Here is a 23,412-nt window from a genome sequence, read left to right on the forward strand (position 1 = left end):
GGAGGAGGAAGTGATGGAGCCTGTGTCGGTGACTCCCACAGGGGAGGTGCCAGAAAACTGCATCACCTCAGACTCCTCCCCCCACCCCCTCCTGTCCATGGCGCATCTGGTGGACAGGGGGCAGGACAGGGTAGCAACACGCCACCTGGGACACCTGAGCAACAGATAGGCCCATCCAGGTCAGATCGCCCCAGAAGACGCCCGCCAACGGGGGCCCAGGTCAGGAATCACAGCAGGCCGCCTCCACTCCTGCTCTACCGTCTGGGATCCACGTTATGGCCCATAAGGTCATAGTTAGACACTAGTTGAGTTGGTATGGGTGCAGGGCACAGTTTAGTTATAGGGGTTAGGGCACAGACTGTCTATATTTGTTCATAATAAACACCTGTTACCACTGTTACAACCTGTCTCGGTGCTCTGTCTGATGTGTATGAGGGGTGGGCTAGTCTAGGCTGGCCGTGGGTGTGGGGTGGCAGGTGGAATGGTGCAGGCCCTGTGGGTGGCCCGTGCTCCCCACCCCGCCATGCCCCTCCAACCGTCCCCAGCACCCCCACACCACGGATTTGATGGGACCGTGTGACGGACTGGCCAGCTCATGCACGTTGAAAGTGCTACTGTGGGCAGGGGTCAGATATTGTCATACGATGCGGAGCACCAAAGCACTTTGCAGAGCGGGTTGTCATCCTCCTCCATCCCATGGACCAGATCCACTGTTACTGGCAACCCAGGCCACCTTCCCGTAGAGCTACAGGTATGTATCATGAGGGGTGCAGGAGGGCGGGTGGCCGGGGTGGGAAGTGAGAGGTTGAGCTGTAGTGTCCATGCCCCTGGCCAGTCCCCCCGCCCTGTTAGTTGGTGAACCTGGAGGTGATCAGAGCATCCCATGTGCATTGGTCCTGGCTCACACGTCGTGCAGCCTCCAGTGCCTGCCTGGGTCCCATGTCCTGCCCATTCTCCCCCTCCCTCGCATCCTTCTCATTAGACAAGGCCTGGCGTTCATTCTCATCCTCCAACACATCGCCCCTCGACTGTGCAATGTTGTGGAGGATGCCACAGGACGCCACAATGCGGGCCATCCTCTCAGCAACACACTGGAGGGCAACTCCAGAGTGGTCCAGCCACCTAAACCGCATCTACAGGAGGCCGAAGCACGACTCGATCACACTCCTGGTCACTGCATGGGCATCGTTATAGCGAGTCTCCGGATAGATGTCATCAGCCATGACCACAGCGGATAGCCCCTGTCGCCCAGGAGTCAATCCCTCAAATGAAGGGGAGGGGGGCCTCTCAAATGTGTCAGGAATTGCCAAGTGTGCCAGGATGAAGACGTCGTGCACACTGCCTGGACATCGGGCGCAGACGTGTATGATGCGCAACTGATGGTCACACAGCAGCTGAACGTTCATCGAGTGGAACCCCTTTGGTTTGTGTCGACATGGTGCCTACCCCCGTGCCTATTGGTGGCCCCGGTTGGCACTATGGGATCCGCCCCCGCATCTCCCCCCTCCCATCTCCTCACCCGTGGCCCCATCGGTGGCTGGCACTTTGGGGACCCCTGGCACCTGTCCCCGATGTCAGGGGCACCGTTGAATGGCACTGTCCTTGCCAGGGCTACTGTGGGTGTTGCCCTAGTTGATCCGCCGGTGGGTGGCAGTCAGGTGGGCGGGAGTGTTGGGGCGGGGGGGGGTGGGGTGCGTGGTTGCGAGCACACATAAGGCGGGTGTCACAGGTCAGAACTAGGGGTCAAGGTGGGTGGTCAGTGGGTGCACAGCAAGATGGTTGCACAGCAAGATGGTTGCTGTTATGGTGGTCCGTACCTGGGCACCGCCCCAGTCCCATAGGGAGTCACCCCAGCCACTCAACCTGTTCCCCCCCCACTCCAGCCAGCATGACCAGTGTCCGGCCTGGCAGCCCACAGTTGCTCCTTTCCATGTCCTACCTCCTCTCTCTCTCAGGAGCCACCACGTTCAGGATTTTTAAAAGCACACATGGACCGTGCGATCAGGAACTCAGCCCATCAGAGGCAGCATCGTGGGTGGACCCACTAATGATATGCAAACAGTGTTTAAAGTATGCGCGGAGTGCAACGCATTGACAGCGTTTTCGAGCTGACAGGGAAATCGTGATTTAACGTCAAACCGGCGCCTCCCCCCATTTTGGCTTCGGAAGCTATTCACCGCCCAATCGCCATTCCCGATTTTGACCTCGGCCAACAGAGAATCCTGCCCAATTTCTCCCGATCTGCTGTTCCTGATCCCTCATGGTTGTCAAAAAGTCTATAAAATCTCCTCTCAACCTTCTCCAAGGAAAACTGTCTCAATTTCATATCTTATGTGGATGCATGTCTGTTTGTCATTGTCCCTGTTTCATTCTATTAAAGGCTCTATTTAAGTGCAAAGTGCTGTTAAAGTGTGAGGAACTTTTCCTGCCTGGGTGGCCACACAAGAAGCAGCGTTAATTAACTAGCTGGCCCCTTGCTCGCCTCACTTCAACCCCAGAGAGCCTGCAAGCAGGCCTGTTAGTTTCAATTTAAATTTCGCACCCACCATATTAATCAAATTTTAAAACAAATTGGGAAGCCGCAAGATCAGGCTAGTTGTCGTATTTAAATAGCACGCCCCTATTTTCGGTTTAAAATGCATTCAAAAAAAGTTTGCGAACGATTTTTAATTGCACACGATGTGGCGAGAGAACCTGATTCAATTCTTCCACACGGTCCTAAACTATCCATAAAGTAACCCAGATCACTCGCCCGGGTCTCCTGATCACTCTTGCTCCCCGAGGGAACTCTGCAGCCTTTAACCAAGAGGAGATTTCCTACTTTGGGAACCGTCCCAAGCGAGATTCGAACAACTTCCAAACTTTCTCCGTTCGTCGGATTTGTTTTAACAAGGGTGGAAAATCAATGGATGAAATGAGCGAGACTGCGTCGCTTCTGAAGACCTCGTTGCCCAGGAGAAGCTATCCCTCCGCCGGGTGAGTGATGATAGAGGGATATGTCCGAGACAATCGCTACTTCTCCCGTTCCACTTTATTTTTCCCTCCCTCGCTCCCAAAGCTGCAACTGCCCTCTTTCTCCTCCGCGCGCCCCCCGGAATTAACCATCAGCATCACCTTTTTGATGGCTTTCTGAAAGATTCACTTCAGAAAACTTCGCTGACCCTTTCAGCAAATTTCACTGCTTGGGCGCCTGATCGAATTCAACTCTGATTGGGAATTCAACTCTGATTGACCCATGTCCGAATTCAAATGATTGACCCATGTCTGAATTCAACTCTGATTGACCCATGTCCAAATTCATCCCTGGTCTGGCCAGAAATTTGAGGCCTGTGTCCATAAGACCATAAGACATAGGAGCGGAAGGAAGGCCATTCGGCCCATCAAGTCTTCTCCACCATTCAATCATGGCTGATTTCAACACCCATTTACCCGCTCTCTCCATAGCCCTTAATTCCTCGAGAAATCAAGAATTTATCAACTTCTGTCTTAAAGACACTCAACGTCCCAGCCTCCACCGCCCTCTGTGGCAATGAATTCCACAGACCCACCACTCTCTGGCTGAAGAAATTCCTCCTCATCTCTGTTCTAAAGTGACTCCCTTTTATTCTAAGGCTGTGCCCCCGGGTCCTAGTCTCCCCTACTAATGGAAACAACTTCCCTGCGTCCACCCTATCTAAGCCATTCATTATCTTGTAAGTTTCTATTAGGTCTCCCCTCAACCTCCTAAACTCCAACGAATATAATCCGAGGATCCTCAGACGTTCATGCGTATGTTAGGCCTCCCATTCCTGGGATCATCCGTATGAATCTCCGCTGGACCCGCTCCAGTGCCAGTATGCCCTTCCTGAGGTGTGGGGCCCAAGATTGCTCACAGTATTCTAAATGGGGCCTAACTAATGCTTTATAAAGCTTCAGAGGTACATCCCTGCTTTTATATTCCAAGCCTCTTGAGATAAATGATAACATTGCATTTGCTTTCTTAATTACGGACTCAACCTGCAGGTTTACCTTTAGAGAATCCTGGACTAGGACTCCCCCCTTTGCACTTCAGCATTATGAATTTTGTCACCGTTTAGAAAATAGTATTTTTTCCAAAGTGCAAGACCTCGCACTTGCCCACGTTGAATTTCATCAGCCATTTCTTGGACCACTCTCCTAAACTGTCTAAATCTTTCTGCAGCCTCCCCACCTCCTCCATACTACCTGCCCCTCCACCTATCTTTGTATCATCGGCAAACTTAGCCAGAATGCCCCCAGTCCCGTCATCTAGATCGTTAATATATAAAGAGAACAGCTGTGGCCCCAACACAACCCTTTGTGATGGCTACCATATTCAACTTTGCCCCCTGACTCTCCTGAATTGTTGGGATATTACTCATGTCTTCTACTGTGAAGACTGACGCAAAGTACTTATTTAATTCCTCAGCTATTTCCTTGTCTCCCATCACTAGATTACCAGTGTCATTTTGGAGCGGCCCAATGTCTACTTTTGCCTCCCGTTTGTTTTTAATGTATTTAAAGAAACTTTTACTATCATTCCTAATGTTACTGGCTAGCCTACCTTCATAATTGATCCTCTCTTTCCTTATTTCTCTCTTTGTTATCCTCTGTTTGTTTTTGTAGCCTTCCCAATCTTCTGACTTCCCACTACTCTTTGCCACATTATAGGCTTTCTCTTTTGCTTTGATGCATTCCCTAACTTCCTTTGTCAGCCATGGCTGCCGAATTCCCCCTCTGATAACCTTTCTTTTCTTTGGGATGAACCTCTGTACTGTGTCCTCAATTACTCCCAGAAACTCCTGCCATTGCTGTTCTACTGTCTTTCCCACTAGGCTCTGCTCCCAGTCGATTTTCGTCAGTTCCTCCCTCATGTTCCTGTAGTTACCTTTATTTAACTGTAACACCTTTACATCTGATTCTACCTTCTTTCTTTCAAATTGGAGATTGAATTCTACCATATTATGATCACTGCCTCCTAAGTGCTCCCTTACTTTAAGATCTTTAATCAAGTCTGGTTCATTACATAACACTAAGTCCAGAATGGCCTGTTCCCTCGTGGGCTCCATCACAAGCTGTTCCAAAAAGCCCTCCTGTAAACATTCAACAAATTCCCTTTTCTTGGGTCCACTGGCAGCATTATTTACCCGGTCCACCTGCATATTGAAGTCCCCCATGATCACTGTGACCTTGCCTTTCTGACATGCACTTTCTATTTGTGGTGTATTTTGTGCCCCTGGTCCTGACCACTGTTAGGAGGCCTGTACATAACTCCCATTATGTTTTTTTTGCCTTTGTGGTTCCTCAACTCTACCCACACAGACTCCACATCATCTGACCCTATGTCGTTTAGTGCTATTGATTTAATTTCATTCCTAATTAACAAGGCAACCCCACCCCCTCTGCCCACCTCTGTCTTTTCGATAGGTTGTGAATCCCTGGATGTTTAAATGCCAGCCCTGAACCCCCTGCAACCACGTCTCTGTGATGCCTACCACATCATACCTGCCAGCCACAATCTGGGCCACAAGCTCATCTACCTTGTTCCGTACACTGCGCTCATTTAAATACAGCACCTTTAATTCTCTATTGACCGTCCCTTTTTGTTTTCTTGGTGTGGTGGACCTTGGTTTACTGAGCCTTTCCATACACTCTCATATTTTGTGGGATGGGGACTATCATAACCTCTCCTGAGTTCTGTCTTTTTGTGCTTTTTTGTATTCCTAAGCAGCTACGCTTCCCACTGATTCCTTCACCTCTTGGTTCCCTGACTCCCCCCCCCAAAAAAAAATATCTAGTTTAAAGTCCTATTGACCACCCTATTTACTCTTTTTGCCAGAACACTGGTCCCAGCTCGGTTCAGATGGAGACCATCCCAACGGTATAGGTCCCCCCTGTCCCCAAACTGATGCCAGTGTCCCATGAAAAGGAACCCCTCTTTCCCACACCACTCTTTCAGCCACGTGTTAACTTCCCTTATTCTTGCCTCCCTATGCCAATTTGCACGTGGCTTGGGCAGTAATCCGGAGATTATGACCCTTGAGGACCTGTTTTTTAATTTGAATCCTAGCTCTTTATAATCTCTAAACAGGTCCTCTTTTCTAGACTTGCCTATGTTGTTGGTACCGACATGGACCACATCAACTGGATCCTCCCCCTCCCTCTCCAGTATCCTTTCAAGCCGGTCAGAGATGTCCCGCACCCTAGCACCGGGCAGGCAACATACCATGCGGGACTCTTTATCCTGCTCACAAAGGATACTATCTATCCCCCTGATAATAGAATCCCCTACAACTACAACTTGCCTATTTACTCCCTCCCCTTGAATGACCTGCTGAACCATGGTGCCTTGGTCAGCTGACTCATCCTTCCTGCAGCCCTGATCGCAATCCACACAGGGAGCAAGTGCCTCATACCTGTTGGACAGGGTCAAGGGCTGAGGCTCCTGAGTTCCTGACTGCTGGTTCCCTTTACCTGCCTGACTTGCAGGACAATACAATCGATTAGTGAGTTGAATTACTCTCCAGCAACACCTATTGGAATGGTGTATCTGTAAATGGATGTTGGGCAAGAACACAAAGCTGATTTGTGATGCCTTTTACAGTCAAATAGTTCTCGCCTTGCCGCCGGATAATGGTCGCTTGGGTGAAGCATAGATTTGGAATTTCGAAGAACCAAACTAAGGGGATGCGGGGAAGGAAATAAATTTGCCCCATAAAAGGGCGAGGAACATGTCGGAGATGAAACAATGTAAAGCTAATGAGTAAATCGATCTCCAGTGACACTATTTTGCATGTAATACCAGCATCTGGTAGGAGCCTGGTACAAATAATGAAAAATGTGAATTTATTTAGTGCCTTGCATGCCAATTGGGTGTCCCAAAGCGTTTTACAACTAAATACGTGCTTTTGAAGTGTAATAACTGACAGCCACACGTGCCCCTTGCATTACAGCCTCTTACATTGGGCAGTACCGTGGCTTCACAGCTCCAGGGTCCCAGGTTCGAATCCCCGATGGGTCACTGTCTGTGCAGTGTCCGCACGTTCTCCCTGTGTCTGTTCCTCCCACAGTTCAAAGATGTGCAGGTTAGGTGGATTGCCCATTATAAATTGCCCTTCGTGACCAAAAAGCTTAGGAGGGGTTATTTGGTTACGGGGATATGGTGGAAGTAAGGGTTTAAGTTGGTCGGTGCAGACTCGATGGGCCGAATGGCCTCCTTCTGCATGTTGTGTGTTCTACAACAGTCTACACATAGAAAGATTCCACCAACAATAATGCATGTTCAAGGATTACAACAGTGACTACACTTCAAAAAGTTTATTGGCTGTAAAGCATCTTTGAGACATCCTGTGCTCATTAAAAGCACTTCCCGTGTCTGTGTGGGTTTTCTCCGGGTGCTGTTAAGTAATTTGGACATTCTTAATTCTCCCTCCATGTACCTGAACAGGTGCTGGAATGTGGCGACGAGGGACTTTTCACAGTAACTTCATTGCAGTGTAAATGTAAGCCTACTTGTGACAATAAAGATTATTATTATAGTTTTTTTTATTTATTTTAAGGACAAATATTGCTTTGGACAGCAGGAAGAACTCCTTTGCTCTGCTTTAGATTTGTACAATTAGATATTTTCCCTCCATCCAAGAGGCTAGACTGGTGTCTTGATTTTATGAAAGACCACGGGTGGGATTCTCTGTCCTGCTGCACCCCTTTTCTGGTGTGGCACGCCCCTGCTGGCAGCAGGATCCTCCTTCCCGGCAGCTGGCCAATGGGGTTTTCCATTGTGGGCACCCCTATGCCTTCGGTAAATCTGCAGGCGTGAGTGCGCTGCCGTGAAATGGAGGATCCTGCCAACAGAGAATTCGGCCGCCCATCTCTGAGAATGCATTGTAGTATTAGTCAGGATTTTGTATCCAAGTCTTGAGTGAGGCTTGAACTCCTAACCTTCTGTCTCAGCAGTAAGGGGGCAACCTGTTGAACCAAGGTTCACAAGTGAGGGGTTCAGGAACACTGAGATCTGAAGAATGAATTGGAAACGTGAGACTACCTCAACACCATGAGGAGAAAAAGGATGGGGTTGATCTTGATCTTTGAATGACCAACCAGCAGTAAGTGCTGATTGTATGGCCATACGGAGACCCTGAAAGTTGATTTAAATCTGGCCCGAAAACTGTGCAACATCCCCAGGGCAGGGGGTGGGGAGGGAGCGCCATTAGCAAGGTAGGTTGCCCACAATAAGTAGTGAAGATGCTTGCTTTGGATTTTATTGCCCTTGTGCTCTGTGCAAGCTCTAACCTAATGCAATGAACTCTGACCTAAAATGGCCAGTGGGAGGATCCTATTCCCATCATGGGACCCTGGCTTACAGCCTGAGCCAGGCAGATAAATTTTGGACATTGGGTGATGGAGCCCTTTCAAAATGGAAGAGTGAATTTGGGAAATGTGGAAACATTTAATATTTGCAAATTAAATCCACATTGGAGAGAAAAACACTGATTGTGAAGTAAGCATGTTGGGGAATATGGAGAAAGAGATGGAGCAAACGGCAGAAGGGGTTTGAGGGCTTGAATGATCTATTCTTGTCGTATGTAATTATGAATTTTGTTGTCCTCTTTTTGTTTGTAGCACTTCCATGGAGCACCGTGAAACCTGTGAAACCTTTGTTAATGAATTGTATGCAAGTCCAACCAACGTGGACCCTGTCCTAGAGCAACTGGAGTCTCGGCACTGCCATTCCAGCCAATCATCTGGAGACCATGACAAAGTGGATAAAGAGAATGCTCGTCGGAAGCTGTATCTAGCTTCTGCTGTCTGCTTGGTCTTTATAATTGGTGAAGTGATAGGTAACAAAGGAAATAACAACTTTATTTGTAGCATATTTCACAACCTCAGAATTCCCCAAAATACTTGAAAGCCAATTAAATGTTTTTTTGAGGTGTAGCTACTGTTGTAATGTGGGAAAGGCAGCAGACAAGTTGTGTACAGTAAGCGCTCACCAACAGCAATGCAATGATAACAACACACTGCTCTTTTAACAGGGCAGTGAAATCTTTTGCATCCACCCTAATTAACTTTGATTTAATGTCTTCTCTGAATGATGGTGGCTCCGATGGCGCAGCTCACACTCTCATTCTGTGCGTCGCTCTCTCCGTACATTGCCTGTGATGAATGGGAATATATTTTTTGCAGTTGTACCATCCCAGCATTTCAACTTCCATGTTTGATTTGGAAATGTTACGTAGTGGGATCCATTACGGCGTATGCCCAAGCTACAATAAAGAGTAACTTGAGTAGGAAATTCTCTGATTTGACATTATGCACTGAGTTGGCCAGGCCCATGATTGGGAGTGTCACTCCAACTACTTAATGATAATCTTTATTATGGGGAGGATGATAGAAATCATCCATGGTTCGCACTCCTGGTTAATCTGGTTATGCATGTGTACAGACATAAGCTGAGAGTACAGGGTCCAGTAGGGTTGAGTGTCCCATTGAAACTTCTTTCCCTTTGAAGAATGTGTTGTAAGGTTGTTTGTTTCCTCACAAAGAGGGTTAGAGACTTGTATGGTTTCACAATATACACATATAGAGGATACAGTCCTGATTAAATGCTATGTTAATGCTGATTTCTAGCAGATTCAATACTACACGACTTCCATGTTGACTCTCTACATCATAATGTGGGTGGTATTGGTTCCCCAATCCCACATTATTATATATTTTTATTATTCATTTACAGGATGTGGGCATTGCTGGTTAGGCCAGCATTTATTGCCCATTCCTAGTTGCCCTTCCAAAGGTGGTGGTGACTTGCCTTCCTGAACCACTGCAGTCTTTCAGCTGTAGGTACAGCCACTGTGCTGTTAGGGAGGTAGTTCCAGGATTTTGTCCCCGGGACAGCGAAGGAACGGCAATATATTTCCAAGACAGGGTAGTGAGTGACGAGAGGAACCTCCATGTGGTGGTGTTCCGAAGTATCTGCTGCTCTTGTCCTTCTAGATGGTAGTGGTTGTAGGTTTGGAAGGTGCTGTCTAAGGAATTTTGGTGAGTTACTGCAGTGCATCTTGTAGATGGTACACAAGGCTACCACTGTTCGTCGGTGGTGGAAGGTTTGAATGTTTGTGATAGGAGGAGCACCAAGCGGGCTGCTTTGTCCTGGCTGATGTCGAGCTTCTTGAGTGTTGTTGGAGCTGCACTCATCCAGACGAGTGGAGAGTATTCCATCACACTCCCAACTTGTGCCTTGTAGATGATGGACAGGTTTTGGGGAATCAGGAGGTGAGTTTCTCACCGTTGGATTCCTCGACTTTGACCTGCCCTGGTAGCCACACTATTAATGTGGTTAGTCCAGTTCAGTTTCTGATCAATGGTAACCCCTAGGATGTTGACAGTGGGGGATTCAGCAACGGTAATGCCATTGATTGTTGAGGAGTGATGATTAGATCCTCTCTTGTAGGAGATGATCATTGCCTGACATTTGTGTGGCACGAATATAACTTGCCACCTGTCAGCCCAAGCCTGTTCACTCTGTTCATTCAAAATGGACTCTGGTTTTCTCTTTTGGTTCGCCATGTTCCTCCTGAAAGTTTGTTCTTCACCCTTGAGCTCAACCTATTGTTTAGTTTCTAATGCTGTGCTCTGTTTCCTCATGTGCATTTGTGCCTTCCTGGGTTATGGTGAATTGGAAGTCACTTCTCTCTGTTGTGTGTGGGTGAGTGAGCTTGAAGCTCCAGCTTTGTTGATGTAGTTTTTCCTTGTTCTGTGACAGCAACCAGCTTTGAAGTTTGGGCTGAACCTTCTGCTGCTGCTGCTTCTCCCTGCACCTTCTGTTTTAAGTATATTGGTGCTCATCTGGAGGTTTGGCTGGTCAGACTGAAGAAGACTATTTCCTGCTGTCTGCAAAAAAGCTGGAATAACAGTCTCTGCAAAGAGTGAGGACAATTCCAAACTAAGTCCCAATCGAGATTATCATCACTGGTAGAACTCTCCAGTCTCAATTCAGTATAGTTGACTACAATGTATTTTGCCAATTTTGAGGAGGTTGAGGGCACCACAGGTATCACTGCTCAGGAACAATGGGGGTTAATTGCTAAAGACATAAATTTTGATTATTTGTTTGTTTCCGAACTAGAGCAGCTCTTGAATTATTACTATGACTCCTCCAGAACCATACAGTGGTGTATCTGTCATCTGTAGCCAGAGGTCTTTTAGCTGCAGTTCCTGATCCGACAGAACTGTCACACCTGGCTCCTGTATGTAACTTTGTGAGGTGACCATGTTCAGATATGTCTCGTTCCAAAATGTGAATCTGGAATCCTTGGTTTCTCCCAAGAAACGTTGTTGGACTTTTCTTGGTGTGGATCCTGTGTCAGAGATTTGTTTGGGGTTCTCTGCATATCTCAAGGTTTTGGACGTCTTTCCAAAGTTCCCAGGCAGTTGCAGTGAAAGCATTGCACAATGATTGCTGGACACTGCTCATGCCTGTGAGGTCTTTTGGAAAAATAGGAGCAGGAGTAGGCCATTTGACTCTTCGAGCCTGCTCCACCATTCAACATAATCATGACTGATCCTTTATCTCAATGCCATACTTCAATGTTTTCCCCATACTCCTTGAAACCTTTTGAGTCTAGACATCTAGCACCACAGTGCTGACATTATCTGCTACCATCTTGTGTTTTGCTTGGTTATTGCTTTCCTAGCCCTTTTGATGGCTTTATGAGCTGGACTGGTTGGGTAGCTCTGTACCATAGTTTAACTTCATCATTCAAAAGTGGATTGGTTTTGCTGGCAGACTTAGACTGTCTGATGATTTGGATGTTTTTTTTCCAAAGTCCGATCTTCTTTAGATTGGAATATATCCAAAAGTGTATCATCAGCCACAGCTACTACTATTCGGTCTCTTATGAGCTCTGACTAAGACCACCATAGTCATAGCCTTCAGCCAATCGGTATAATTCATTTAAGCAAGTGTCTACAGGTTCCTGGGGCTTTTGGACTCTTGCTTAAACTTTTTGCTCGCTCTAAAACTTTATTGCTCTTTGGGTTCAAATAGGTGTTAAAAGGACTTTTCAAAGTTATCAGAAGATTAATTCCTTCCTTGTCTGGCAATTATGTCGTTGGCTATTGGATCTACTGAAAATTATAACACATTCACTTGTTCAGCTTCTGCTTTCTTATTCAAACCTGATGCTATTGTACATATTTATGGTATCAGCCCTGGCAAGTACCACTTTAATTTTTTTTTAATGGTGCTATACTAATGTGTTTTTTTTCCTGTGCCTGTCAGGACTCCCATTGCAGTTACGGAACCATTTTGAACTTCAGTGATTCTGCAAAAAATGTTTCCAACAAATTATTTTGAGCAGCTAGTTGTTTCCCTGAGCTTAGATAATCTAACTGCAGCCTCTTTTTTTTTTTTTTTTCTTCTCTTTCGCTCTAATTTATCTTTAAATTTTCTTTAAATTTTCTTTTCATGTGCTGCTGTGTTTTGGTACCAACTCTGGACCCGAGATGTATTTTAAGCCGTGCTATCAGTCTGCCAGGGTTGCCTAGTGAATTTAAAAGCTTCAGTCTTTTTATTTAAAAAAAAAAGTTTGCTCAATCTTTTACAATCTGATGAGGTCATTTTACTCATTTTACTCCGCTTTCCATCTGGTCTCACATTGAAGCTGCATGTGCTCCAGTGGCACGGAAACATGGAAACACAGAAAATAGGAGCAGGAGATGGCCATTCGGCCCTTCAACCCTGTTTTGCTATTTATTATGATCATGGCTGATCATCTAACTCAATAGCTTGATCCCGCATTCTCGCCCCAATGGCTATATCTAACTGCTTCTTGAAAACATACAATGTTTTGGCCACAGCTACTTTCTGTAGTCATGAATGCCACAGGCTGACCACTCTCTGGGTGAAGAAATTTCTCCTCATCTCTTGTCCTAAACGGTCTACCTGAATCCTCAGTCTGTGACCCCTGGTTCTGGACACCCCCACCATCAGAAACGTCCTTCTTGCAGCTACCCTTTTTAAACCTGTTAGAATTTTATAGGTTTCTATGAGGCCCTCCACATTCTTCTGAACTCCAGCGAATACAATCCTAACCGACTCAATCTCTCCTCGTACGTCTGTCCTGCCTTCCCAGGAATCCGTCGAGTGAACATTTGTTGCACTCCCTCTAGAACAAGAACATCCTTCCTCCGATAAGGAGACCAAAACTGCGCACAATATTCCAGCTGTGGCCTCACCAAGGCCCTGTATAATTGCAGTAAGACATCCTGTACTTGAATCCTCTTGATCTGAAGGCCAACATGCCATTTGCCTTCTTTACCGCCTGCTGCACCTGCATTACTTTCAGTGATCGGTGTAGGAGGACACCTAGGTCTTGTTGCATATTCCCCCTCCTAATTTATGGCCATTCAGATAATGGTCTGCCTTTTTTGCTACCACAGTGGATACCTCGCCTTCATCCAAATCGTGCTGCACCTGTCATTCATTTGCCCACTCACTCAACTGGTCCAAATCACACTGAAGGATCTTTGCATCCTCACCATGGCTCACCCTTCCATCCAATTTTGTGTCATCTGCTTTTGGAGATATTACATTTCATTCCCTCCTCTAAATCATTACTATATATTGTGATTAGGTGGGGTCCCAGCACCAGTCCCGATAGTACCTCAAGTCACTGCCTGCCAGTTGGATATTTCTTCTGGCCTTCAGCTAGGACGATCTCTAGCTGTCTATTTGAGGCCTTCCCGGGTCAGATTGTGGTTTCCTTACTTAATTCTTGTGGATATTGGGTGCTTGACCTGTTGCTACAGCCACATGTTGCAACATCATATGTCCTCTCGTGATGAGATCTGGAGGCTTGTGTCGTTCAGCAATAAGATTATTAACACATTACCCTATGCTATATGCATATGTACACGATAGTCCTGACCATGTATCGAGCGGCATGGTAGCACAGTGGTTAGCACTGTTGCCTCACAGTGCTTGGGTCACTGTCTGTGTGGAGTCTACGTGTTCTCCCTGTGTCTGCGTGGGTTTCTTCCAGGTGCTCCGGTTTCCTCCCACAAGTCCCGACAAGACGTGATTGTGAGATGGATTGGACATTCTGAATTCTCCCTCTGTACCCGAACAGGCGCCGGAATGTAGCGATGAGGGGCTTTTCACAGTAACTTCAGAGCAGTGTTAATGTAAGCCTACTTGTGACATTAATAAAGTTTATTATTATTAGGTACTATATTCATGCTGACTTTACCAGACTCACTACAACGCTCTACTATTCCCGTGTGACTCTCTCCATCATAATGTGGACTGTTACTGTTTTGCCAGTCACACCGTAATCCTTGCAGCTTTGACAAAGGGTCATCTGGACTCGAAACGTTCGCTCTTTTCTCTCCCTACAGATGCTACCAGACCTGCTGAGATTTTCCAGCATTTTCTATTTGGTTTCTGTAATCCTTGCAGTCCTGAACACCCCAATCCTATAGAATGATTACTTGGACAGTTGGTGCCAAAACTAACCCAGAAAGAGGAACCATCTTTAGCATAGCTGGGCAGAAAATTAGAATGGTGTGGGGATAATGTAGAAATCTATTCTCCTTGATACAAGGAGTTTTGTAACAATTGGTCAGGCCTTGTTCTGAGCCTTGCTAACCATTCACCTTGCTCTTTCAGGGGGATACTTGGCACAGAGTCTGGCTATCATGACCGATGCTGCTCATCTCTTGACAGATTTTGCCACCATGCTCGTCAGCTTGTTCTCACTGTGGATTTCCTCTCGGCCTGCAACTAAAACCATGAACTTTGGCTGGTATCGTTCAGGTGCGATCAGATCTGGTATTTTCATTTAGATATGGTGAAAAGGTTGTATCTTCCTTTGTTTGCATTCATTTGGGTAAATCAATTTGTAATGCATTCAAATATGTGCTTTTTCCTTTCAAAAATGGTTGTGATTTCTTGGGGGGTAATCTGGCCTTGTGGTCATTAATTCAAAACCAAAATATTGTGGATGCCGTAAATACAGGAAGCAGTTAACAGCTAAGGCAATATTTGTGAAGTGTTTCAGGTTGATGGATTTCTAGTCAGAACTGGAAGTTCAAGATGTAACCAGTTTAAGTCCGAACTGATGCAGCGAAATGTGATGTGAAAGGAAGTAAGAAAGAACAAAAAGGTCCATAATACGTTGGAAGGCAGGCAAGATTAAATGGCATAAAGAAGGGTGTTGCAAAACAAATGGAGATGGTCATGGGGTAGGTGAAGAAGCACAAGATGCCACAAAAGTGCCAGGCAATGACCATCTCCAATAAGAGAGGATCAAACATTCGCCCCTTGACATTCAATGGCATTACCTTCACTGAATCCCCCACTATCAACATCCTGAGGGTTACCATTGACCACAACCTGAACTGGACCAGTCAAATAAATACTATGGGAAGAGCAGGTCAAAGAGGCTAGAAATCCGGTGATGAGTACCTGACCTGCTCACTCCCCAAAGCCTGTCCATCACCTATAAGTCAGGAGTGCGATGGAATACTCATCACTTGCCTGGGATGAGTGCAGTTCCAACATCAGTGCTCAACACCATCCAGGACAAAGCAGCCCACTTGATTGGTACCCCTTCCATAAGCATTCAATCCCTCCACCACCGACGAACAGTGGCAGACATGTGTACCATCTACAAGATGCACTGCAGTAACTCACCAAGGCTCCTTGGACAGCGTCTTCCAAACCCACGACCACTACCATCCAGAAGGACAAGAGCAGCAGATACCTGGGAACACCACCTGAAGGTTCCCCTCCAAGTCACTCACCATCCTGACTTGGAAATATATCGCTGTTCCTTCATTGTCGCTGGTTCAAAATCCTGGAAATCCTTCCCTAATACCTAATAGCACAATTTAGATGTATCTCCACTACATGGATTTTAGTGGTTCAAGAAGGCAGCTCCCCGCCACCTTCTCGAGGACAATCGGAGATGGGCAATGAATATCGGCTTAACCAGCGAATTCCACATCCCATAAAAATGAAGTAGTCCATGTTCCAATGCAACAAGACCTGGACAATATCAAGGCTTGGGCTGATGAGTGGCAAGTAAAATTCATGCCACAGAAGTGCCAGGAAATGACCATATCCAACAAGGCAAGATCTAACCATCATCTCTTGACATTAATGGCATTGCCATCGCTGAATCCCCTGCTAGCAACATCTTTGGGGTTACCACTGACCAGAAACTGAACTGAACTAGTCATATAAATAGGAAAACAAAGGTATTTTATATTTGTATGCAAGGTATAGTTTTAAGTGAGTTTAATTTAATGTTTCTGTCGAAGGATGGTTAAATCTGTTGTTTGTTCATGCTGGACAAAGATGTCTATGTCTTGGAGGGGTGTGTGTGGTTTGGTTCAGTTTCAACTGTTTCTATTGTGTTTAGAGAGCTATGGTGTGAAGAGTAAATAAACTAACAGTGGTAGCTTAGCAACTGGGGGGCTTCGGGGTAGAAAAGATTTGAAGTTTTAGTTTTGGCTAGATATATTACAGTTGGAGACAGGATATTGGGGCGTGAATATTGCTCAACTCTGCCAGGAGAGACTGGGCAGGAAAGGGGAGCTTTAAAGAGGCAGGCTTCCCAAGGAACCAGTTACAGTCCTGGTAACCAGAGAATATCAAACATGCCTACCGCTCTATCGCCCGTCCACAGTTTGGCAAATCTGACCACAAGGATGTACTCCTGCTCCCGGCCTATAAGCAAAAACTGAAGCGGGAAAATCCGTCAAAGAAAGTTGTGCATTGTTGGTTTGAGGAATCGGATGATCTCCTACGGGACTGCTTAGAGTCAGTGGACTGGTCAGTATTTAAAAACTCTGCGACCAGCCTGAGCGAGTACGCCACTACAGTAACTGACTTCATTAGTAAGTGTGTAGAAGACTGTGTGCCAAAGAAACAAATCCGTGTCTTTCCCAACCGGAAATCCTGGATGAACAGGGATATCCACTGCTTGCTAAAGTCTAGGTCTGAGGCATTCAAGTCAGGCGACCCTGACCTGTACAAGAAAGCCAGATATGATCTAAGGAAATGTTCAAAAGAATTTAAGGAAGAGTGTTCTGAGTTAAAGAGACAATTATAGTAACCAGTAGGAAAGCAAACTTCAGAGGTAAATTAAAAGTATGATGCCATTAGAGTCTGGGAATCAAGAATTCAAGCAATTGTGAATAGTTTGCACAGCAGTCGAGATGAACAAATCCTAAAAGGTAAACATGTATACTGGAGTCTCTGTTAAAAATGGAATGGAAGATTTGTTTCAGAGTAATATGGAAAAGCTGGACTGGATTTCAAAATGTCAACCGTTAATGGAAAGTCTTATTGGAACCCATAGAATACCTATAGTGTTGAAGGAGGCCATTTAGCCTATTGAGTCTGCATTGACTCAAAGTGCATTCTCCCTATAACCTCATAGCCCTACCTAACCTGCATATCTTAGGACTGTGGTAGGAAACCTGAGCACCCAGAGGAAATGATTGTGAAAGAATGAATCTCTCTTCTGACGATCATTGGTAGTGGTAGGAGGGGGATCGGTGTATTTGTTAAGCTGAGGGGGAGGGGGGAGGAGGAGGGAGAGGGAGAGGGGGAGGAAAGAGGGAAGGAGAATCATCCAATTTTTTTTCATGTTTAATTTTTTTTTCTTGTTAAAACAAAGTAGCAGTCCTATGACTCTGTTCTCTATGTTTTATATTTAAAAAAATGTAAATACTTGATGCGCAATCAATTACACTCAAGACAAAGTGATTCCATAACTGAAGGCTTTAATCTGCTAGAACCTTTTCCCCAGCAGCTTCAATACAGAAAGTGAAGGCTGCTGGGATGGCACCATCTCTTATACCCCACCTTCAGGGCGGAGCTATGTAATACAGCCAATGGTAAACTCCTGGATCTAACCAATGGTCATCAGCCTCTCTGGTTCGGGTACCGCAATACCTGGTACTACCACAATACTGTGGCTACAAAAGCAGGTCAAGAGGCTAGGAATCCTGTGGTGAGTGACTCTCCTCCTGACTCCCTAAAGCCTGTCCACCATCTACAAGGTACAAGTCAGATGTGTGATGGATTACTCTCCACTTGTCTGGATGAATGTAGTGCCAATAACACTATGCTTGACAACATCCAGGACAAAACAGCCCGTTGGATTGCTATCCCTTCCACAAACATTCAATCCCTTCATCCCTGAGGCATAATGGCAGCCGAGTACACCATCTACAAGATGCACTGCAGGAACTCGGCAAGGCTCTTTAAGCAGCACCTTACAATTCCATGACCACTATCATCTAGAAGGCCAGGGCAGCAGATACCTGGGAACAGCCCTACCTGGAGGTTCCCCTCCAATTCACTCCTCATCCTGACTTGGAAATGTATCGCTGCCATTCCTTGACTGATGCTGGGTCAAAATCCTGGAATTCCCTCCCTCACAGCACTGTGAAGATACCTACACCTCAGGGACTGCAGTGTTTCAAGAAAACAGCTCACCACCGCCTTCTCAATGGCAGATAGAGATGGGTAATGAATGCTGGCTTAACTAGTGCCGCACAAATCCTGTAAAAGAAAATGGGAATCCTAAATGCGTAAAAATTCTACTTTTGAGACTGTGATGTTGATTCTGGATGACAAGTGAATTATCCATCCATTTTACACACTATCTGATTACTTTTAAAATTATTTTTCTGGCTGACATTGATTGTCAAGGTTTAACATGCTGCTTGTTAAGGTAGGGACAGTAATGTGATTTTGGTGTTTCTGGATAAGTCCTGTCAGGTGCATATGTCTTTTTTGTTTGTAGTCTGGGAGCAAAATATCTTGCCTGTCATCACAGATCCCTTTTGCCTCCCTCTCATGGGGAGGACTGTGGATTCTAGTTGTCCTGACCCCATAATGCTCCGACAGTGGCCTCCTTGTGGATTTGCTTCCTGTAGCAATGTGGTTCAGAACTCCACTGTGCTGTTTAGATATTCCCTTTCTTCTTAGAATAAGTAGTTGCTTGATGGGAGTGAGGACTCTCATCAAATTGTTGGTTTTCCCAACTTGGTTTTGGAAATGCTGAAAGGATGGTTAAGAGCTGTTGCGTCCTAAAGTGCATTTAATACACGGGCGCGATTCTCCACTCCCACGCATGTTGGGAGAATCGCCTGGGCCGCCGAAATTTCCCGCGACGCCGGTGCGACGCCCTCCCGCGATTCTCCTAAGCGACGGGAACGGCACGGTCGAGTTTTGCAGGCCGGAGAATCGCCCGAGACGCCCAAAACGGCGATTCTCCGGCACCTCTGCTATTCTCAGGCCCGGATGGGCAGAAGTCCCGACGGCGAGACCCCAGCTCACGCCGTCGCCGTTCACACCTGCTATTTAAAGTCGTGCTGGCTGACGCTGAGCAGGGAGGAGGTGAGCGGACTGTTGCGCAGCGCCCGGAGACCGGGTCGGCTTACCCGAGAAGGCTGCAGCCAAAGGGGGGGATGCGGGGGAGTGTGCAGGTTGGTGGGGGGGGGGGGGGGAGGGAGAGGGAGTGTGTGCAGGTTGGTGGGGGGGGGGGGATGGAGTGTGTGCAGGTTGGTGGGGGGGGGGGGGGGGGAGTGTGTGCAGGTTGGTGGGGGGGGGGGAGGGAGTGTGTGCAGGTGGGGGGGGGGAGAGTGTGCAGGTTGGTGGGGGGGGGAGGGAGAGTGTGCAGGTTGGTGGGGGGGGAGGGAGAGTGTGCAGGTTGGTGGGGGGGAGGGAGAGTGTGCAGGTTGGTGGGGGGGAGGGAGTCTGTGCAGGTTGGTGGGGGGGGGGAGGGAGAGTGTGCAGGTTGGTGGGGGGGGGAGGGAGAGTGTGCAGGTTGGTGGGGGGGAGGGAGAGTGTGCAGGTTGGTGGGGGGGAGGGAGAGTGTGCAGGTTGGTGGGGGGGGGGAGGGAGAGTGTGCAGGTTGGTGGGGGGGAGGGAGAGTGTGCAGGTGGGGGGGGAGGGAGAGTGTGCAGGTTGGTGGGGGGGGAGGGAGAGTGTGCAGGTTGGTGGGGGGTGGGGGGAGGGAGAGTGTGCAGGTTGGTGGGGGGTGGGGGGAGGGAGAGTGTGCAGGTTGGTGGGGGGGGAGGGAGAGTGTACAGGTTGGTGGGGGGGGAGGGAGTCTGTGCAGGTTGGTGGGGGGGGAGGGAGAGTGTGCAGGTTGGTGGGGGGGGGAGGGAGAGTGTGCAGGTTGGTGGGGGGTGGGGGGAGGGAGAGTGTGCAGGTTGGTGGGGGGGGAGGGAGAGTGTGCAGGTTGGTGGGGGGGGGGGGGAGGGAGTCTGTGCAGGTGGGGGGGGGGTGGGAGAGTGTGCAGGTTGGTGGGGGGGGAGGGAGAGTGTGCAGGTTGGTGGGGGGGGAGGGAGACTGTGCAGGTTGGTGGGGGGGGGAGGGAGAGTGTGCAGGTTGGTGGGGGGGAGGGAGAGTGTGCAGGTTGGTGGGGGGGGAGGGAGAGTGTGCAGGTTGGTGGGGGAGGGAGGGAGAGTGTGCAGGTTGGTGGGGGGGGGGGAGGGAGAGTGTGCAGGTTGGTGGGGGGGGAGGGAGAGTGTACAGGTTGGTGGGGGGGGAGGGAGAGTGTGCAGGTTGGGGGGCGGTTGGGGGGGGAGGGAAGAGTGTGCAGATGGGGGGGGGGAGGGAGAGTGTGCAGGTTGGGGGGGGGGGGAGGGAGAGTGTGCAGGTTGTGGGGGGGGAGGGAGGGTGATGCACTAAGCGTCAAGAACCACAAAGACATGTGAGACTTTAACTAAGGCTTTAATATACTACATGGGAGGCTTACCCAACACAGACGACCCCAGACAGAATGGGGCCGGTCCCAGAAGAGGGTTCTTATACGTAACTCCCGGGGGAGTGGCTAAGGCGGAGCTCTCCGTGGCCAGGTCGGGTTACCTACCAGTGACCGAACCTCTGCAGAGCTACAGTACAATACACAGTATTCCAGGGCCACGTTACGCACAACTATTATATACTATGTACAATGGTAGGAAAGTACAGTGGTGTATCACCACAGAGGGAGAGTGTGCAGGTTGGGGGGGGGGGGGGGGGGGGAGGGAGGGAGGGAGAGTGTGCAGGTTGGGGGGAGAGGGAGGGAGAGTGTGCAGGTTGGGGGGGGGGCGGAGGGAGGGAGAGTGTGCAGGTTGGGGGGGAGGGAGGGAGAGTGTGCAGGTTGGGGGGGGGGAGGGAGAGTGTGCAGGTTGGTGGGGGGAGGGAGTGTGCAGGTTGGTGGGGGGGGGGGAGGGAGTGTGTGCAGGTTGGTGGGGGGGGGTGGGAGAGTGTGCAGGTTGGTGGGGGGGGGAGGGAGAGTGTGCAGGTTGGTGGGAGGGGGGAGGGAGAGTGCAGGTTGGTGGGGGGGGAGGGAGAGTGCAGGTTGGTGGGGGGGGGGGAGGGAGAGTGTGCAGATGGGGGGGGGGAGGGAGAGTGTGCAGGTTGGTGGGGGGGGGAGGGAGAGTGTGCAGGTTGTGGGGGGGGAGGGAGGGTGATGCACTAAGCGTCAAGAACCACAAAGACATGTGAGACTTTAACTAAGGCTTTAATATACTACATGGGAGGCTTACCCAACACAGACGACCCCAGACAGAATGGGGCCGGTCCCAGAAGAGGGTTCTTAGCCACTCCCCCGGGAGTTACGTATAAGGCGGAGCTCTCCGTGGCCAGGTCGGGTTACCTACCAGTGACCGAACCTCTGCAGAGCTACAGTACAATACACAGTATTACAGGGCCACGTTACACACAACTATTATATACTATGTACAATGGTAGGAAAGTACAGTGGTGTATCACCACAGAGGGAGAGTGTGCAGGTTGGGGGGGTGGGGGGGGGGGGGGGGGAGAGTGTGCAGGTTGGGGGGAGAGGGAGGGAGAGTGTGCAGGTTGGGGGGGGGGGCGGAGGGAGGGAGAGTGTGCAGGTTGGGGGGGAGGGAGGGAGAGTGTGCAGGTTGGGGGGGGAGGGAGAGTGTGCAGGTTGGTGGGGGGGAGTGTGCAGGTTGGTGGGGGGGGGGAGGGAGTGTGTGCAGGTTGGTGGGGGGGGGGAGGGAGTGTGTGCAGGTTGGTGGGGGGGGGAGGGAGTGTGTGCAGGTGGGGGGGGGGGGTGGGAGAGTGTGCAGGTTGGTGGGAGGGGGAGGGAGAGTGCAGGTTGGTGGGGGGGGGAGGGAGAGTGTGCAGGTTGGTGGGGGGGGAGGGAGTGTGCAGGTTGGTGGGGGGGAGGGAGAGTGTACAGGTTGGTGGGGGGGGGAGGGAGTCTGTGCAGGTGGGGGGGGTGGGAGAGTGTGCAGGTTGGTGGGGGGGGAGGGAGAGTGTGCAGGTTGGTGTGGGGCGAGGGAGAGTGTGCAGGTTGGTGGGGGGGGGGGGGGGGAGAGTGTGCAGGTTGGTGGGGGGGGGGGAGGGAGAGTGTGCAGGTTGGTGGGGGGGGGGGAGGGAGAGTGTGCAGGTTGGTGGGGGGGGGGAAGAGTGTGCAGGTTGGTGGGGGGGGGAGGGAGAGTGTGCAGGTTGGTGGGGGGGGGAGGGAGAGTGTGCAGGTTGGTGGGGGGGGAGGGAGAGTGTGCAGGTTGGTGGGTGGGGGGGAGGGAGAGTGTGCAGGTTGGTGGGGGGGGAGGGAGAGTGTGCAGGTTGGGGGGGCGGTTGGGGGGGGGAGGGAAGAGTGTGCAGGTTGGGGGGGGAGGGGGGGGGAGTGTGCAGGTTGGGGGGGAGGAGGGAGAGTGTGCAGGTTGGGGGGGAGGAGGGAGAGTGTGCAGGTTGGGGGGGAGGAGGGAGAGTGTGCAGGTTGGGGGGGAGGAGGGAGAGTGTGCAGGTTGGTGGGGGGGGGAGGGAGTGTGTGCAGGTGGGGGGGGGGGGTGGGAGAGTGTGCAGGTTGGTGGGAGGGGGAGGGAGAGTGCAGGTTGGTGGGGGGGGGAGGGAGAGTGTGCAGGTTGGTGGGGGGGGAGGGAGTGTGCAGGTTGGTGGGGGGGAGGGAGAGTGTACAGGTTGGTGGGGGGGGGAGGGAGTCTGTGCAGGTGGGGGGGGTGGGAGAGTGTGCAGGTTGGTGGGGGGGGAGGGAGAGTGTGCAGGTTGGTGTGGGGCGAGGGAGAGTGTGCAGGTTGGTGGGGGGGGGGGGAGAGTGTGCAGGTTGGTGGGGGGGGGGAGGGAGAGTGTGCAGGTTGGTGGGGGGGGGGAGGGAGAGTGTGCAGGTTGGTGGGGGGGGGGAAGAGTGTGCAGGTTGGTGGGGGGGGAGGGAGAGTGTGCAGGTTGGTGGGGGGGGGAGGGAGAGTGTGCAGGTTGGTGGGGGGGGAGGGAGAGTGTGCAGGTTGGTGGGTGGGGGGGAGGGAGAGTGTGCAGGTTGGTGGGGGGGGAGGGAGAGTGTGCAGGTTGGGGGGGCGGTTGGGGGGGGGAGGGAAGAGTGTGCAGGTTGGGGGGGGAGGGGGGGGGAGTGTGCA

The 23,412-nt window shown here is 49.8% G+C and overlaps 1 protein-coding gene across 1 annotated transcript in view; it reads left to right on the forward strand.

The window, feature by feature from the left end:
- Window positions 1-2,266: 2,266 nt before the first annotated feature.
- LOC140415148 (proton-coupled zinc antiporter SLC30A2-like) overlaps window positions 2,267-23,412 on the forward strand; it is a 47,126-nt gene continuing 25,980 nt past the window's right edge. Inside the window, exons 1-3 of the mRNA XM_072501031.1 lie at window positions 2,267-2,976; window positions 8,620-8,837; window positions 14,669-14,815. Of these exons, the coding sequence (XP_072357132.1) occupies window positions 2,906-2,976; window positions 8,620-8,837; window positions 14,669-14,815 (436 nt within the window). The 5' untranslated portion in view covers window positions 2,267-2,905. The remainder of the gene's footprint in view (window positions 2,977-8,619; window positions 8,838-14,668; window positions 14,816-23,412) is intronic.

The sequence above is a fragment of the Scyliorhinus torazame genome, chromosome 1 (assembly GCF_047496885.1).
Source record: "Scyliorhinus torazame isolate Kashiwa2021f chromosome 1, sScyTor2.1, whole genome shotgun sequence".
In the NCBI taxonomy this organism is placed as follows: Eukaryota; Metazoa; Chordata; class Chondrichthyes; order Carcharhiniformes; family Scyliorhinidae; genus Scyliorhinus; species Scyliorhinus torazame.